The following is a 19758-nucleotide window of genomic DNA, read 5'->3' on the forward strand; positions in this document are numbered from 1 at the left end:
CTGCTTAGCCCACAGTTAATCAAAACAGCTGAGTGCCCCAAGCTTCCTTCCAGTTAATAGTTTTTCTGTGCTACAGTCCTGATCTCTGGTCATTTGCAGGCACTAGCTTAATATTTCTGCACAGTGTAATGGTGTTCAGAGTCTTTCTCCAGCTGCGTTAAAGCAGGGATTCCAAACTCTGGGTGCATGCTAGGGTCATTTGAGAGATTTTGAAATCTTTTGGTATTGGGCTCCTCGCTAGACTGCTTAGATGCAAATATTTTGGAGTGAGCCCTGGGCATTGGTATTTTTTAAAGGCTCCAGGGGACTTCTATTGTGCAGCCAGGTGGCGAACAACAGCCTGGAGCTGGGCTGGCATTTGATACCACCATTTCCTGCCTGGCGGAGGGCAGGAACTGGGCCTGCATGAACAGGGCCCCCTCTTCCTCTGGTCAGTCTCAGAGTCAGCCCCAGCGGCATTTCCCACATCTCCTGAAGATAAGTCTCCCCTGGTGCTTGTTAAAAATGTTGATGCCTGGACCTGAACCCGAGCCTGTTGAGTCTGAACTTTCCCAGAAAGAGGCTTGGTCATGTGACTTTTACCATCAGTGAAGTGTGGGAACTCTGCTAGAGCGGAGATTCTGTCCCAGCCGCACACTAGGAATACCCGGGGGACCTGGACAAAGGCTGACGCCTAGTCTCCCTCCCACCTCCATGGTTCTCACATGATGGAGGTAGGATACTGCCTGGGCATCAGGAGTTGTGAAGTCCCTCCAGATTCTACTGTGGGCAGGGTTGACAACCCCCAACAGACGATTCTCGGAGTGGGCTGCTGGAACCAGCAGCATCGGCATCACCTGGGGACGTGTTAGAAATGCATATCATGGAGCCCCACCTAGAGCTGCAGAATCAGAAACGGGGGTGGGACCCAGCAGTCTGCCTTAGCCACTCTTTTGTGATTTCTGCACATGCTCAAGCTTAAGAAGCACTGCTCTAGAGCAGGGTTGTGAAAAGCAGGTTCCTAGACTCACTCCCAGAGATTGTACAGTGGTCTGGACTGAACTTGGAATGGAGGCCCGGTGGCCCAAGAGCACGCTTGAGAAACACTGCTCTTGGGTTTATCCTAGTTCCCTTGGACATTTCAAAGTTATAAGGGCCTTGACATCTCTCAAGTACTGCCAATGTCCCAGTGTTCTTGTGGGCAGCCTGTTGCTGCCACTCCTGGGCGGAACACATGGCTGTCTTCCAGCCAAAATTACTGGGACATGTTTGCTTTAAAGTGGACAAGTGCTGTGGTTAGAAATCTGTTTTTCAAAAGTACTGACCTAAGTTTGACTTGGAACAGCAGTCACAGAAGCAGAGAAGCACATGCTTCTTCTGTGAGCTTCCTCCCGTGGTGTGACATCCGTGCCTCTCTGTTTTGTAGGTTTTATCCACCCGTGCCAGCGTGGTCCTCTCAGCCCCAGACCAGTCACGATCACGCCTATTGGAGAAGAAGAGGACAGGAGGTCAGTGGCTTGCTAGGGCCAAGGGACCGAGAAGACCTGGAGGCCAGAGGAATGGCCCAAGCACACAGTCTGCCCCACGTGAGGGAGGGTCCATGGGAAGTTGGAGGAAGGACAGAGAATGTGATGAAGAAGGCAGTTTGGGAAGAAGAGCTGAGAATGGCGTCTCCTGCCAAGTGGCAGAATGTAAGCCTCGAAAGCTGGAACCAGCCAAGGAAATTAGGAAGGCAGATGTCTGATGGTGATGGGGAGAAATTGTTTCAAGATCTGTACCCGTTCGTGCAAGGAGAACATGTATTGAATTCCCAAAGCAAAGGGAAATCCCAGTCGTTGCCTAGAGTTCTTTGCCCCGAGAGCCTGAGTTGCATGGAAATTCCCATTCCGATAAATGATGGACATTTACCAAGTATTCCTAAAATGCCATTTTATCCTCCAAATTCTGCACCAAATCTGGAATCTACCAGGAACCCTGAGAAGGGTGGCTCCTCGGTCCCTCTACCCCGGCCTAAGTTTGGGAGACCCCTCAAGCCTCCATCTTATGACTCTCACCAACACTCTAGGGGAGGAGTGGAAAACAGCGACCATGCGGACAGCCAGCAGACAGAGCTGTGTGTTTCCTACTTGACCAAAACTAACGACCCGAGGCAGGAGCTCTGCGCACCCGACTCTGGTTTGGAGCCTCCAGTGTACGTGCCTCCACCCTCCTACAGGTCGCCGCCCCAGCACATCTCAAACCCCTACGTGGAGGATGCAGCACCCAGGCCTGTGTGTGGCGGTCGCCGTCAACAGCAGCATCCAACCGAGAAGGCCAGTGCCAGTTGTCAGCTTCTTTCTGGCTCCCTTGGGACCGGAAGTGAGTATGGCGCGAGCCCACGCTCTCCCCGAGGACTCCCTCCACAGCCCCGGCCCACCACTGCTTATGACGGCTCTGTTCTGTACATTCCCTTTGATGACCCACGGATCCGACATATTAAACTAGCTCAGCCCCAGGGCTTCTGTGAAGAAACAAAGCTTGATGAGAGGTCATACAGCTCCGGTCCTGTCACTCCCTCAGAGCCAGCTCGTGGAAACATGCAACGTGGTGGTGCTGTTTTGAATCCACACAGCATGAAACCCCCACCAGGGAATGGGAGAGGCCCCCTCTTTGCTGATCCCAGCACCCGGTGGCTGTGGGGCCAGCTCCCCAGGGATGGAGAAAATGGCGGCTTTCCTGACGCAAGAGACCACTGTGTCTCGAGAGGACAGCAGCCTGACGTGAGAGGCAGCCAGCACGGACACACAGAAGGCCGAGTTCCCTCACCACAGCCGCAGAGCAAGAGTACCTGCGACACCCGGACCAAGCTCAAAACGTTTGAAACTGGGATTCAGACCAAGAAAAGTTCAAAGAAAAAAATGAACGAAACGATATTTTGTTTGGTTTCCATCCCAGTTAAATCAGAATCCCATCTGCCAGATATAGATACGAACAACAATGACTTAAAACAGAGTGCTGATAAAAAGAATGGGCTCGATAAGAGCGCAGCTCTACAGGAACAAAGTCCGCTGAGCACGTCTTCCACCGACCTGGAGCTGCAGGCTCTCACAGGAAGCATGGCTGGGAGAACAGAGCTCCAAAAACAAGATCTGGGGGAACAAGAAGACGACAAACAAACAAATGACCTCAGATTCATTCACCCCACAAAGCACAGAGAACTCAAGGGTTCTGGCTTGTGGCCAGGGCACCAGTACAGAGATCAGCAGACACAAACCAGTTTCACCGAAGAATCCAGAAGCCCACAGCCCCTCCCTGGTGAGAAGCTGGGAGACTCACCTAACGCAGTGCTAACTCCAGACCCTGGTCCTGCCTCTGAAGCCCAGGTACTCATGGCATTAACCTCCAGTGACCAAAACCAGAGGCCAGATGCTTGTCACCTAAAAGGTCACGTGTCCCTCAGCCCATCCAGCAACAGCGCTTTCTCAAGGACATCCTCGTCCACAAACCAGGCACCCCGGCCCGGAGCGGGCCAGAGTCAGCCCTGCGTGCATGGCCATGGACGCAGAGCCAGCCCCACGCCCAGGGGCGAGGTGGTGAAGGGGGAAACCACGGGCCCCTGCAACAGTAAGCAGCCGTTTGGTCAGTTTCTCTTGAAACCAGTTAGCCGCCGTCCCTGGGATTTGATCAGTCAGTTGGAAAGCTTTAACAAGGAGCTTCAGGAAGAGGAAGAGAGCAGTCAGAGCAGCAGCGAGGACGGTGAGGCAGAGCGGTGGCAAGAAGGCTGTGCCGATTCCATTCCCAAGAGTTCCGGCTTCAGTGAAGACAGCTGGGAAACGAGAGTCAAGGAGCCGCCGAGGAGGCTGGTGCCAGAGGACCCTGTGTTTAGGTCGGGAGGAGTTAGGAGTAAGTCTGAGAGCTGGAGTGAGGAGCAGAAGCCTGGCCCACTGTGTGTGCATCCCCAGTCCCTGGGCCCCTGGCAGGTGGAAGACCGCAGAGGTGGAGCGTTGCTGTCAGCAGACGGAAACTCCATCACAGAGAAGGGAAGCCAGGAAGTCAAGAATAGACTAAACAAGCTCGCAGTTAGCCCGGGTCCTGCGAAAAGAAGAACATCTTCTAGATTCAGTGACACAAAACCAGCGCCCCCATCTGATCCAGCTGAACTGAGGGAGCCCCAGGAAAGTCAGAAGCTCTCCAGTGTTGTAAATTCTGTGGAAGTGAGCAAAGCTGTGCGTCCAAAGGCCGAGAGTGAGGAGGAGAGGGTCCCAGTGGTCTCGCTGTCTCTCGCTAGCAAACCCCGAGGGCTCTCTGCACCAGACTTGAGGTCCGTGGGGCTGACCCCGGCACAGAGGGCTGATGAGTTAGATGGGTCTTTACGGGAAGCAAGTGCAATAGAAATCCCCCCAAACGAGTCCCTTCAAGCGAGGGCTGCGAGGATCCTAGGCATCGAAGTGGCCGTGGAGTCCCTGCTGCCCAGCACCAGGAGGACAAGACAGGGCCAGCATCTTGCACCCGATGAGAGTACCCACAGGCCGGAGTCCCCCAGGGAGGAGTCCGTGTCCAGTCCAGCACGAGCAGATGACCCGCCAGTGTCCACTGACGCCTTTTATGGCAGGAGAAAGTGCGGCTGGACTGAAAGTCCCCTTTTTGTAGGGGAAAGGGACAGTGCCCGACGGGCCTCCCGGGCTTCTGAGCACTCAGTTGTGGATGGGGTCGTCCCCAGCAAGGCCCCCGGCCCGGAGCCTCAGCCCGGCCCCCAGGAGTTCAAGTCCTTCAATCACAAGGACGTGGGGACAAAGCCACCCTTCAGGTCCACCTTGTTCCATTTTGTAGAAAGGACCCCAAGCGTGGCAGGCTTAGAAAAGAGGCTCAGAAGCACTTCCAAAGTGATTGAAAGTTTACAGGAGAAACTGGCTTCCCCCCCTAGGAGAGCAGACCCGGACCGCTTGATGAGGATGAAGGAGGTGAGTTCCGTGTCTCGGATGAGGCTCTTGAGCTCCCGGAGCGGTGAGGAGGAGGCCGAGGAACTGAAGGCCGAGAGGGGCCTGGAGGCACAGCCAGGAGGCCTGGTGTCCCTGAACGCAGGGGACCTGGCACGGAAGGCAGGGCCCTCACTCTCTGTCTCCAAGGGCATCCTCTCGCTGGAAGAAAACGGGCATCCAGCAGCACAAAGGGAGCAGGACGTGGATGAGGACTTCCGGTGCCCAGGTGAGGAGGCAGGTGGCGGGCAGGTGCTCGGGATTAATTTGGCGTCCTTAGAGCACAAAAAATACCAGGTTAGTGAAAAATGAAAATCTGCATATTCAGAAAAAATAAAGTTGACCCTGTGAATTATTGTACCAAAAGATTCTTCATTTTACAAAGAATTATCCCAAAGCTTTTCTTAAAAATCAAGATCTTGTATTTTAAATGATTATATCTTTATATAAATGATCTATGTAAACAACTGTATAACATTTTCTACATAAATGACTTTTGGCCCCTGACAGGATAGAGGTAGATTAGTGAAGTGTTCCACCTGTAGTGCAGGCCCCTTGATAAACCCTGTAGGAGACCGTGACACTTGTACTCTGTTCTCTCCTCCTAACATAATAGGCATTCACCCAAATGACCCCCATCGCTCTTTATTAACCTGATGAGAAAAGACAGACCATGTTGATTCAATGAACCACCAGCCCATGATGCTATCTTAACATTTTCACCTTCCAGAATCCATTGCCCCCATGTTTATGTTTTTAGTACCATACCATTTAATAACTTTAAAAGGTCTTGGAGACAACATTAACACTTTCTCAACACCCCACCCCTAAAAAGTTCACCCACCAACTCTGTTTCTTAAAGTCCTCCGAGTTGTGATCGCTCAATTCCAGGCGAGATGGTTTGGCCACAGCATCCCACAGGCCTTTGTGTCTCTCCATCTCTCACCTGAGCGTGTCTTCAGAGCCTTTTCCAGTTCCCACTGACAGGAACAGTGACGACCCCAGACACAGTTCCACCATCTCTGTTCTGACACAAGCAGGCCAGGGGACTCGCAGCGTCTCTGGTTCAGGGCCTGGGGATTATCCGTTCTGTATCCTAGACATGATTAGAAGAGTGGTTGACAAAGATATCAGTGGTCCACGCAATAAACCACAGACCGGAAGGGACTTAAATCATTAGTCCAGAACTTCACAGTAAGGAGAAACTGCGCCCCTGACCGAGTGTTACAGCTCTGCCCAGACCCCAGCCAGGCCTCCTGAGCCAGGCCCTGCCTTATGGTGCTGCCCCAACAGGGTGGTGCCCCCGCCCCTACTTCTCTGTTTTCTATTTTGAAATCTAAGGATTTAAAAGTAGATGGAAAAGATCACTTGTTTCAGCTACAAGAATCCAGAAATTTTTGTTAAAAAAATCTACTTGGCACTCTTTAAATGTTCCCACAAATGCAGTGTGATTCCTAGGAGTGTTCGCCAGTGTTGCTCTGTGCCTTATGCAGAATACGTTGTTGAAGTAATCCATTAGTCAGGGCCCACTTGGATCGTCTGGTTTGACAAATTTGGTCTTTGCTGAGGAAGAGAATGAGGGGCCTTTGCCATTGTGATGGGAAAAGTATTCCATGGCCCATTTTTGAGCTGTTGGGATTTATTAGGCTTCAGCACGATTCCTCCTCCCTCCCCTGCTCCCTCTAGAAATATGCCCATTCGCTTTCAAGTGCCAGTTAAAAAGTGAGTTTTCTTATCTGTAAAATCAGGATGATTTTATCAGTCCTGCCTCTTCCTGAGAATTGTAAGGATTTTAAAATAAGACAAATCTTGTTAGAATAAAACACCAGTTTGTAAAGATTTCTGTGTCTCAGTCTATGGCCACGTATTTCTGGGAATGTTTTATAACATAAAATTTCTAGTCCAATAAAGCACTCCCTCAATTTTTAGCTTGATCATTTGGCATGTGAGTGGGGTTGGATAGGCATCTGAAAACACCTAGAGAATGTCAGTTTTAATTTTAGCCAGCCATTAAAGATACCTCCCCGTGACTTTATTATTTTTTTCACTATAGTTACTAACAAGTAGAAATTTTATTTTTCTCCTCTCCGTCTGATGCATTTGTTAATACACAATAAAATGACCAAAAATCTGAAGGCAGAGAGTTACATTGACAGAAGCTAACTTGGGCCTTCTTAAGTGCTTGGATAGAGGACACCATTAGAGACAGTCTCTTACGCTGCGGCTCAGGTCACCTCTGTCAGCCTTCCATGTGATGGTTGACAGGACCTCAGTAGTCAAAGGCAGTCCTTTTGAGAGGCCATATATTGAGGTAGTAAAACTTTTGACATATGTTAACTTTTCCACTCATTGTTGCTTCACAAATTAGAATAAAATTAAATCTTTGTTGCTTTGTTGATGATAAGCTTTTGGATTTGTTTTCCTTCTGATATATCATTTTGAGCACAAGAATCATCAGCCCCATCCCCACTCCACCCCTGCCTCTGTCACCCCCATGTGCCAGAACCACGTCATTGCTCCCAAATTCACAGCCCACTTAAATTCAGATTTTGTTCTGGAATTTCAAAATGAGATTATACTGTGTCTACCTGTAACACACCCCCAACACACACACACACACACACACATGCACACACCCCTCCAGAACTTGATTATCTGTGTTGTGTTGTAATACCTATCGTATTATAAAGTGTCTTTATTTCAGATTAAAGATGGTCACTTCAGCTAACATCTTTTCAGTGGTCTTTTTGGGCTCTGGCTAGGAAGTCAACAGCTCAAAACTAATTCAGGTGACAGAATCCTATCTCCACTGAATGGATTGTGTCCCAATTCAGAAGTGTAATTCCCGGCACTGATAGTGTTCAAAACCTGCTGGGCCCATCAACCTCTGTGGTATGCTGTCCTAATCCAAGTACGAGAGGAGAGTGGGGAGAGACTGTCTGCTCCAGGCTTGCAGTGGGGGACATCTGGGAAGGTTGATGATGCACAATAGTGCCATTAGAAGGCTAGACATTAGCACATCTTCAAGGGCAGTAACTTTCAAGGGTGTTAATGCATGAAATACCCACCAGGGCAGCCTCAGTAAGTTGTCTTCACCTGAACTGTTGCCCATGGGAACCAGGATTCCAAGTACTCAGGGGAACCTGTCTGTCCTCTAGACCTGTGCTGGCCATGTTGTAGCCCCTTGTCACATGTCGCTTCTGAGCACTTGAATTGTGGCCTGTCCAAATTGAGATGTGCTATAAGTGTAAAATAAACACCAGAGTTCAAAGACAGTACAAAAAAATCGAAAATTTCTCAATAATTTTTATATTAATTACCTGCTGAAATGGTAATATTTTGGATGTATTTGGTAAAATAAAATACATAATTAAAATTAATTTCACCTGTTTCCTTTTATTTGTTTTTTTTTTTGTTTGTTTGTTTTTTTTGTTTTGTTTTTTTGGTGAGGAGATCAGCCCTGTGCTAACACCCGCCAATCCTCCTCTTTTTTTGCAGAGGAAGATGGCCCTGGGCTAACATCCGTGCCCATCTTCCTCCACTTTATATGGGACGCCGCCACAGCATGGCTTGCCAAAGCAGTGCGTCGGTGCGCGCCCGGGATCTGAACCAGCGAACCCCGGGCCGCCGCAGCGGAGCGCGCGCACCCAACCGCTTGCGCCACCGGGCCGGCCCTTATTTGTTTTTTTTTTTAACATGGCTACTAGAAAATTTAAAATAGCATATGTGGCTCACATTACATTTTTATTGGACCCAGATTCTCCATGATCTGAAGAAGGAGCCCATTGCTCTACAGAATTCTTTCCCCAGCTCCCTGTCTCTGGGCCCTTAGCTTCAACAGTGGGGCTGTGGGGGACAGGCATGTTTTTGGAGGTGTCTCCGTGTACCTGGCCCTGAGAGGAGCTGGTAGGTGCCCAGTGTCTGCGTAATTTAAGGCTTAATAGATGCTCCACCTCTTCTAGGCCTCTGACCAGCCGAAAGTGTGCGCTTTCCACAGTGTCATCCATTAGTGACCACCCACCTCATTCTCAGTGGAGAAAAAGAGATATTTGCTCACAGGCTCTCTCTCAAAATCAGCACGCAATGAGGCTGATTGAGCACAAAAATGTAGCGCTAGCTGTTAATATCCTGTGTTGTCACATTGGGTGGTGTTAGGGGTAAAATATGAGAAGGCGTCTGACACGCGTGAACTCTGCTTGCTTTTAGTCAGATGGGCACTTGGTGCAGTAAATCCTGTTTGAGTAGGAGCAGACTCCCTCTCCTAAATGCGGAGACCATCCTATCTGGTTTATAACGTCTGACTCACAGTGCCCTGAACACTGTCTCAGTTGTCACAGTTGTAGTCTCGTATTGTAAACCTATCGTGGCGCAGGTGAGGAGGTGTGAGGAGGACGTGGTAACACATTTTGCTGCTAGAGAAATCAAAATCTACATGGCTTTTGTAATGCTCAGTTGTTCAGATGGACTGGAGAAGAGATTGTTTTATAATAGTTTTTATAACTATCAAATTGTACCATCCTTCCAGGTTTCTTATGTGCTTTCTCTTAAAAAGTTAGGAAACCTCTGAGCTGCTGTGGCAGGAAATTCTGACCACAGGAGCACCGAGGTCTGTGAATCCTGAGGTAGTCAGATTTAGCATCACTAAATTGCAGCCCTAATGGCAGTTTAGGACTATTGTTCCTTTGTATGGTGTCCCGTTTTGGAAACACAGGTCATCTGGGCCCAGTTTGGGCTTTTCCAGTGTAGGCTCTAGAATGGACCAGTGTGGCGGCCCAGACTCATGCACACTCGTGTGTAGGAAGACCTGGAAGGTTGGTGCTAACAGGTGTGCATCCAGCCTGGGCCTGCCTGCTGCTGGTGGTGGTCAGAGACAGGAGGCCTCGCATTGCCAGCCAGGCAGTCAGGATCTCAGGGTCCTCAAGCCTTCCAGGGACAGCATTTGATTACAAAGATGTGCATCCTAAAGCAAGCTTTCATTAGAGTTGTAATTTACCAAAAATGAAAAAAGAAATCCTCAGCATCAGCCGGGCACACCACTGCTGGGTTACAAGCGTCGCATCTAAAGTGAATTATGTTCCGCTATGAAAAGCAGGAAGAGACCATCAGAATATTAAGCAACTCATATTTTTCCATCTGTGATTAGGTAATGATTATACGTGTCCCTTTAAAACAGACTTTTGATGATAGTTCTTCACTCCTTAGTGAAAACAAGGTTGTTGAAATGTCTAAAAGTTAACTTTCATATACTTGTGGATTTGGCTCCCTAAACACATTTGTTTATGCTCTGAGGATTAAACAGAAAACAGACCAGTTGAATACATCACTAACTTTCTTGTTTTCTTTTTTACAGATTCATACGACCCCAGCAGAGTGGAGAGGGTGTGATGAGATGTGGGTGAAGCACGGGACACCTGTCGTTTGCTGCTCGAGTGGCGTCTGGTTTAGCCACCAGCGCAGCTTGCCCGTGCGTAAGCTGGAAACTGGCGGCTCCTGGCAGCATTACCTCCTTCACCACTGCCACCAGGAGGCTTGTCATCCCTGCAGAATCGCTCTGTGGAAATAAAGCAGTAGTCCATTAAGACCACCTGTTTTTTGTAGCATGAAGAGTTAATACCCACATTTAGCAAAGAGTCATATAGACTCTCCTTAATGATGGGTTTAGCCACGCTGGTAGATAGTTTGGTGTTAATCTGGTTCTAAGTGAAAATTTATACATGGCTGATATCGTGAATGATTTTGAAAGGACTGTGAATGTTGTAAGTTCCCCTTGGCATCTTCACGGCCTGTGGTCCAGGCTCACGTTAAGGGGTTTGGGATATAGGCCATCACCTCGTGTTCCCGCACCTGGAGTTTAGGGGAAATGTGAATGAATGTGTATGATCCATCGCTAATGAATTTGGCCTTCTGTTGCTGGAAGTGACTTTACTTATAAGTAACTTGCCATCAGAGAATAAAAGCAATATCTTTTAAGTTCCTAAAAAATTAAAACTTGTACTATAATGTACTAAGAGTATTATTTATCTGGCAATGAAATACTTGGATCGTTTGCAAACATGCCATTGTCTGCTTTGCACTCAGTATTATCTATTTTTATTTTCTGTGTGAATGTTTAGAAAATGTTTATATGATAAATAATTGCTGGTTTAAAATAGATCATTTTAACAAAGTATATTTCTTTTTACAAAAATGCTATTTTTCTATGATGTAAACAATTGTTAGGTGGCAGATTTTTAAGGAAGTATTATTTTATTTAAGAGTCTGTATCCTTTTGTGTGAGAGGAACCCAAGGAGGGTTCACATTTGCTTTAAAGCGTATGTCCCTTACCCAGTCACAACTCTGCTACTTTTATTTTATCTTAGAGATGTCAATATAGACATTTTACAGGGTTAATAAAATAAACTTTTCACAAATATTTTTTACAAATGTTAGCTGTAAGGTTGTAATTGAAAATAACCATCTTAAAACCAGCCAACATCCTTACAACAGTTGTCACTGCCGTATCCCCTAGAATTACCAAAAAATGTAGTTTCATCTTTGTATGTCTGTGGGGATCTGCCCTGAGACCATACTTCCATCCTCCTGCCCTGCCCCTTTAAAGAAATATGTATTTTTATCTAGAATGATCCTTAATTAGTCTCTGCATATTTTTTAAAAGTGCTAGAGATATTATATATATGCCATTACAAAAGTATTACAAGGCCTCTATATTGCTGTGTTTACTGTTGCATTAACCTGCACAAAGTGTATTCATTTTATATGCATTTGTCCCTTCTTTCTATAAGGCATTCTTGTTAGCCAGCATTTCCTGAATGGTTTCTTGTCTTTTTTTACCTCTCTCCCCTTTATTTCTTTCCTTTCTTCTTTACTTCTTTCTCTCTCTCTTTTTTTTTTTTTTTTTTTTGAGAAACCACCTTATCTATTTTTAGATGTTTCAAATTCCTAAAATGTGAACTATTGGGTGGTCTGCAGTTTGGCCCTAAAATGACTCTGACTGGACATTCACGGCCTGTTTTTATCTGTACCATATGATTTTATTTCATAAGAACTTCATGTATTTGGGCTGTAATAAACAAAACAGAATCTAAGGAATTCTGAACCATCTTTTCAAATACACTTATCTGCCGTCTTGGTTCTTACCTGTTACCCAGAGTCACTTCTCTCCAGATCTCGGCTCTTGTGAAAGGTTAGAGTAGGCTCTCGTTTTCACAATACAACAAGAGGGGCCATGTCTCTGCTAGGAAAGGCTGAAACTGTTTCTCCCAGGAAATTTTAGTGGGGAAGAGGTCAATTACTCTGTTATAGTTGGTGAATCACTCAAGTCATCTGGTAGAACTGAATGAGGGCTGCTACCTGGAGGTCTTTGTGTAGTGTGCTTCCCTCTTTAAATGCAAGTGAAAGGAGGTATACATATATGTACATATACATATATCTACACACATACCACCTAGAGACACATGCATATATACACACTCATGTATATGTATATACGAACTCTGTTCTGACTGCCCCTTAAATTTTGTTGATTCCATCTAAAGACTTCTTTTAATTAAAAGAATTAAATTGCAGTTTATTTCTCAAGAGAAAGAGAAGGATCCTAAAGAGAAAAAGTTTCTGTGGCTTATGTATATCACAAAACACAATACTCTTGTTTTATTCTAAATTATTGTGTCATATCTTTTGGAAACCATTCTGAATTTAGTTGAAATTATCAATAGTTATACTTTTAACCTTAATTTCTGGATTCCAGCCTGTATATAAATCTTCTGGCGGGGAAGGGAGGAAGGTAACTTTGAAAATTTGACTTTTAAACTTGCATATTCTAAGATAAATAATACAGTCTTTAATCAAAAATAGCTTTCCCAGTGGTTTTGAACTTAATGCTAATTATTCTTTTGTTAATTCTATTTTTCATACATACACAACTCTATTATTATGTGTGGCTAGAAAAAAACTTTTCATATTTTATGTTTGTCATTGTTTTTCTCATACATATGACTTACTGTTGGTGTTTATTGGGGGCTTATAAAATTAAAAGTTCTAATTTTGATTATTTGGACTAAAAGTTATATGAGGAATTACATATGAAATGTATTTGTATTTCTTGATTTGCAAGAGAAGGGAAAAAATTATGGTAATATAGCTCTAATTACCTTTCTTTGAAGAAAATTTCTGAATGATTGAAAACTAAATATCTGTATTATCATTGTCAATCTTATGTTTCTACAAACCGCAGAAAATTCCTCTGTAAAAACGCAGTAGCCCCGATTTCATCTTCAGGATTCTTTTCCATGTTGTTCATAACTATTTGGATTTCTTTTTTAAAAGTTCCTTAAAAAAATGTATTTACTGTCTGAGATCCTGATTTTCTTACTAGAATTGTAGGTTAAGGTTGTGATTCATGTGAAAATTCTAAGGAGAACTTTTTCTATTCCATTTGACTATTAGTGAAGGGTTGTTGCCAATGGAAGTTCAACTGTTTAAACTCAAATGACTCTGAAACTAGATAGACCCTTACCACTTTCTGCAACAGCTCTGATAGCAGCTGGGTTAGGGCTTGTGAGGAAAAGTTATGCTGATCCACTGTTGACACAGCTCCTCCCCAGCTCTGAGCAGAAAGGCCTGACGGAAGATAAGACTAACCCACCATTTCTTCTGTGGCCCCCAAAGATTATCTTTGTGTGCTTGGCTGTATTTTTGTTTGTTTGTTTAAAATGATTAAATAATACACAATTGTCAGGTTAGCATCTCTTGGAAAGTGACCGGTGCAGCAGAGTTCTCCCTGTATAGATAGCTAGCTGAGAAACACTTCCAATCTTCTCAGTTCTTGCAGGCAGTTATTTTGCTGTTTGGACCATTGTTCTGCCAGATCCCTCTGTGCAGGGAGGTGAAGCTTAAGGGATGGAGTGAGGGGCAAGAGTGTTTCTTAAGCTGCAGCTATTGCAGGCCTGGGGAATTTTTGCATTTTCTTTTCGTTTTGTTTTTAACTGCAGATTCTGTACATCTGTTTGTGGGGGGAGAGTTGCTACTCAGGACAGGATTTAAGAGACACATTCCAAGTGACCTTTAAGAGTCTGCGTGGTGGGAGGTCTTTTGCAAAGAGTGTGGGTTGCTCCACTTGGACCCACCAATCTAAGAAGAGAGATTATAAAATAACATTGTAGAAAGAATGGTCCCCAGCCTGCGTGGTTTGCTTAAAAAAAAAGTGTTTAAGATCATAATTCAGATTGAAGCCTCTAGAAAAGGTCGATATAGTCTAGCAAACTGCCCGTGGAAACAGCCACAGGGTTCACCCGCAGTGTGGGGAGGCGGGCAGAGAGCTGGCAGATTCCTGGCTGGGGCTGGAGAGCCTCGTCACAGTTGTGTTTACTACAGAGGACAGGGAGGTCCTTGTTCCGTGGCCTCTGCTCAGCGACTGAAACTGGAACCCAAAGGCAAGTCCCGATTGTCGAGCTGTTCGTCCCGTTGCCTCGGCGGGTGTGAGGAGCAAGTGCTCCCCATAAGATGCTCCGCTTTCCTGTGTGGAAGCCAGGCCTGGTGGGCTCCGCTCAGCCAAAGGGAGCAGCCTTCTCTCTCCCACCTCCCTTCACCCGGCCTTGCAGAAGGGCCAAGATGTGTGACGTTCACGGTCACGGAGCAAGAGGGAGACAAAGGCAAGTTCAACTTGAGAAGCATATGGCAGAAATTAGAAATGAAAACCATATGTCCTGGCCGGGGAGGACAGCAGTAACCTACAGATTATACAAGCCAGTGAAGTACTCTACACCTGGGTCAGCTGAAATTCGAGCCTCACACTCAGGCCTGTCATGAAAGCTAAACAGAAGCATCCCCCAAAAAAGAAACAACAAAAACTTCTAAAATTTGGTGAAGACAAGGCCCTGTAAACCCCACAGAAACTTTGCATCTGCCCGTCATTTCTTTGGGCACCATTAATACGTCAGGCAGGTAGAGAGGGTCCCAGGAGAAGACACAGCTGGTAATGGCCGAGTGCCGGCTTCAGGCCGTCACCCCCAGATCAGCCAGTACCAGAGACCTTAGGTGATGAGGGGTGATGGTGGGCAGAGCATAGCAACACCAGCAAAGCACAGGTGAATGTCCTCCAGGAGCTCTTGTATCTCTCTGCACAGTGTAAAGACTCTTGCTATTTCAGGATGGGCAGCCTGCTCAGTAACACGTGTTCCAAATAAAGATTTTGCATGAAAGTACCTATGTCCGTTGTCTTTGGCTCTGGGTGCAAGAGCTGCCCTGAAGCCGTACAGGCTGGTCCTGCAGGGCTGCGGGCTGCGCAGGGCGCAGCTCGTATGGTGTCAGTAATGCATGGACCCGTGGCCGTGGAGCTCCAGCACCTTTGGTCTCCACCGAGGATTTCCGTGGTGTTAAAGCTCCGCTCTGTGCCTCCCGCAGAGGCTGACATGAGGGAAAGAGGCCTAGGGCACTCTGGGGCCTGGGTTTCAATTTTGGCTCCATCAACTGACCGTGTGGCCTTGCTCCGTGCCTTCCCCGACTTCTGTTTCCCCATCTGCCTCTCTTACCCCTTGAAGATGAGAGTCACATATCTGAAAAGGCCTCTGGCACGCTGTGGGTGTGCAACGCCTGGAAAATGAAGGTGGACCTGTACCTTACGGGGAATGGAAAATGCTTGTCTGGGAGCTTGTAGGATGTAAAATCCAGACCTTGGTCTTTTAGGAATTCACCTCCTTGCTTCTAGTATTGTGATTCTGGAAGCAGATGCAAATTCGTTGCCACATCACGCTCTCAACTTGTTTCTAGTAGCCCAATAAACTTATAAGCTGTTGTTCTGAGTTTTAAAAACTTCGGTCCTCCTTTCCAACTTCAGCCGCTTCTCTCCCTCGTTAGCTTTGCGGACTGTTGTCGTCATTCCTCTCCTGGCCCCACGTGTGTGGGTCTCAAGTCTCGAGTGTTCCAGGGCCCCTCAGTAGTATGAAATTTCAGATCACGTTAAGATGCGGGCTTTAAAGTAAGAGCTATTCCCAATTGGTTAATGATTGGATCCACATAGTAAAATATAACTGAAAAAGAAGTCCCTTGACCAAATTCTGTAAGATGAAATACACAACCAAGGAATTGGGGGACCCATCCCTGGCCTGGCTCTGTGTTAACTAGCTGTGATTGAGGCCACCTCACCTACCCTCTCTGGAACACTGCATAAGTGGGGAGGAGGGGAACTAAATTAACTGCTTTCTTCCAACTCTAAGATCATATAACTATTTTTTGGCAAAATTGGAAGTCCATAGGATATGTTGCCCTGCCAGAAGGGCCCAAGAGTAAAATAATTTGAAAACCACGGCTGTACATGACGGAGGGCCAGTTCATCGCTGGGGTAGGGAGTCTTGCCATTATTTCTTTTACCAGGGTGGTCCGCTTCCCCATTCCAATAACTTATCATGCGTCTCTCCCCCTCACCGTAGCTATGGACCAGCCAAGAGACTGACAATATTGAATTCTCCCAACCTATTTTTCTTACGTTGGAGCAGGGCACTGGGGCGTTTACGAGCCTGGCAGTCAGCCCAGGGCATCAATCTACATCTCTATACAGACGGCTGTTCCCACAATCCGGCTGCTCAGGGTCCATGTAAGTGCACTTTGGTTCAGAGATGTTTGTGTCTCACCAGCTACGCTGGCCTTTCTGCTTCTAGCCTGGATGTAAATCTTTCCTCAGGTGGTCAGCTTGTATTTCACAGGCTGGAGATGCTGTCGGTCACCCATTGCTCAGCATTTCGGGGACAGCAGCTCCATGGAAAACAGCACCAGCCCTCGCAGGCCCAATGGGCCTCTGACTTGGATTCAGCTGCAGAGCCGAGCTCTCCTTTGCGCTCCAGGAGGTTTGTGCTGGATCACGTGGGGGCTCCATCTGCTGTTTTCCTCTTGGCTGCCTCCCGCTGTCCTGTGCGTCCTGCTGCATTAACTGGGGTGCTTATTACCTAGCCTAACCGCACTGGTGTGTGTTAAAGTTTAGGATAGCAGAGTCAGCTTGTGTAGAAATAAACCCAAATGTGCATTTACCTAGAGTTTCTTTTGAGTATTTAAAACAAAATGCTCAACATGGGAATGAGGGGACGACGAGGAAACTAATGTTGTTGCTCCCTACCATGTGCCAGGTATGTTATATGCATGAATTAATTTAATGCACACCATTTTACAAAATACAGATGGGTCCAGAGAAGATAAATAATTGCTCGCAGCATGCAGCTAGCAGCAGAGCAGGGATTCAAACCTATTTCTATACTCCAAAGTCCATGCTGTTCATCTTAGCTTGCTGCAACCCAGGAGGATGAAAGAATGATCCTCCAGTTAAGTCAGGAAATTCAAAGGTAACAGCTCACAGTACTAAATGTAGTTGTTAGAATCAGGTTCAGCTGCTTATGTCAGAAAATTGGAAAAAACAGTGGCTTAAATGAGATGGAAGCTTATTTCTCCCACACTTCAAAGGAGTCTAGAGGCAGGCAGTCCAGGGCTGGCATGCCAGCTCCATGGCAACTGCAAAGCAAGGCTCTTTGTATCTTTCTGTTCCAGCATCCTCACATGGTGGCTCCCAACCTCAAGGTAACCTCATGGTCCAAGATGGCTGCTAGAGTGCCAACCATCCTAGACACTTTCCAGGTAGCTGACAGGAGGAAGAATTCTCTCCCAGATGCGTTAGCTTCTTTTAAAGAGACTTACAGGAAGTTCTACACTCTTTTGCTTATATTCCATTTGCTGGAACTTAGTCACATAGTCAAACTAGCTGCAAGGGAGTCTGGGAATATAGTCATTTTAACTGGGCACCATTGTGGGTCTGAATAAAAGCAAAGTTCTATTACTAATAAAGAGAGTGACATAGTTATTGACTGATAACCAGCAGCCTCTGCCACTCTTAAACTACCTAGGGGCATTAGCCCCAGGTGAATGAATGCTCACCAGCCAGCAACACAGAGCAGTTCATGCACCACCCAAGTCTCTGTGGAAGGCTTTGTGATGGGAGCCCTGCAGGCCACACTGAAGAATTTGTGTCGCCAAAGACTAAACATGGTGCCCCAAATGGGGAGTTCTTAATGGTGCCTTCAATCCAAGGAGGGAGCAAACCACAAGCCCAAAAGGGCCCACTGTAGGCAGCTACCTTCGCAGTCCCATCTTAGGGTCCATCAATCACAAACCCTCGCTTTCCTGGGAGACGCACCTTCAGGTGAAGGCAATGATTTTGCCATTGAAATGATTTGGTGCCCTTGGTACACATGACAGGGAAATGTGCGGAGAGGTGACTGGCAGGCACATGAGGCTAGATGCCAAGTTTCTGGGTTCTAGGAATATCAGACTTTGTCCATCCTTGTCTGCTCTCCTGTGGACACTCACCACACTTCATGCAGAGGCCAAAGCTGTGGACTCTGGGCTGTCTACATCGAGGGTCCCAACAGTCTTCAGGAGAAAGCCCCTGTGTGGATGGGGGAGGGGCGGGGGGGGTGAAACGGGGCGGGGGCGGGAGGGCATGGGGAATGGCCATGGTGATGGATGGAGCAGCACAGCCCCCTGCATCCTCGCTGGAGAGTTCCCAAGAAGGGCTTATGCCAGTGTCTTCCTGCCCGAGATGGACCCTTTCAGCCTTGGAAGACCTGCAGTTTATCAGAAAAGAACCAGAATAGAACTCTGAGCAGTTCCAATAGCAGGTTTACCACTGAATATTCTGCCTTTCCAATTAGTGATCTCAGCCGGTGTTAGTTGCAGGGGAAGCGTTCTGAACCGTCTTCCCTTGTTATTGAGATTTTTGTTTATGAATGTACAGTGATCCCCCCTTATCTGGGGGGGATGCATTCCAAGCCCCCAGTGGATGCCTGAAAGTGCAGGTAGTACCCACCCCCATATATACCATGTTTTTTCCTGAACATATATGCCTATGATAAAGTTTAACGTATAAATTAGGCCAGTAAGTGATTAACAACAATAACTAATAATAAAATAGAACAATTATAACAACATAATGTAATAAAAGTTATGTGAATGTGGTCCCTCTCAAAATACTTTGCTCTACTGTACTCACTCTTCTTCTTGTGATGATGCGAGATGATATGATGCCCATGTGACGAGATAAAGTGAGGGCAATGATGTGGGCATTGTGACGTAGCGTTAGGCTACTCTTGACCCTCTGACGATATGTCAGAAGGAGGATCATCTGTTTCCAGACCTCCGTTGACCACAGGTAACTAAAACCACAGAAAGCGAAACCGCAGATAATGGGGGACAACTGTATCTCCACTGAAGAAGATGCACCCTAGGAACTTTTTTTTTTTTTTGTGAGGAAGATCAGCTCTGAGCTAAGATCCGTGCTAATCCTCCTCTTTTTGCTGAGGAAGACCAGCTCTGAGCTAACATCTGTTGCCAATCCTCCTCCTTGTTTTCCCCAAAGCCCCAGTAGATAGTCGTATGTCATAGTTGCACATCCTTCTAGTTGCTGTATGTGGGACGTGGCCTCAGCATGGCCGGAGAAGCAGTGCGTTGGTGCGCGCCCGGTATCCGAACCTGGGCCGCCAGTAGCGGATGGCCGCACTTAACCGCTAAGCCACCGGGCCAGCCCCACCCCAGGAACATTTTTAATTTTTTTGGTCAGACTTTCTGACTAAAGGCAAAAATGAAACAGGAGCCACAAGAAGACATTTAAAGCTGTCAGGGAAAAAAGTTGTAGTGGGTGGCAATGTTCATGCAGTATAAATTAGCATGGCATTCGATACTCTGAAGCGTGTAGAATATTCCCCCTGGTGGGTCTCTCTCAGAGGGAGCGGAAGTGTTCACCTCTGACTGGGTGGGCGTGCTGTGCCAGGCAAGGGCGGCGAGGCT

General features: G+C 46.8%; 1 protein-coding gene across 1 annotated transcript in view; it reads left to right on the forward strand.

Annotated features, from left to right (window-relative positions):
* JCAD (junctional cadherin 5 associated) overlaps positions 1 to 11101 on the forward strand; it is a 40143-nt gene extending 29042 nt beyond the window's left edge. The window contains exons 3-4 of the mRNA XM_058532713.1: positions 1406 to 5163; positions 10285 to 11101. Of these exons, the coding sequence (XP_058388696.1) occupies positions 1406 to 5163; positions 10285 to 10319 (3793 nt within the window). The 3' untranslated portion in view covers positions 10320 to 11101. The remainder of the gene's footprint in view (positions 1 to 1405; positions 5164 to 10284) is intronic.
* Positions 11102 to 19758: the final 8657 nt, after the last annotated feature.

Source organism: Diceros bicornis, chromosome 36 (genome assembly GCF_020826845.1).
Source record: "Diceros bicornis minor isolate mBicDic1 chromosome 36, mDicBic1.mat.cur, whole genome shotgun sequence".
NCBI lineage: Eukaryota > Metazoa > Chordata > Mammalia > Perissodactyla > Rhinocerotidae > Diceros > Diceros bicornis.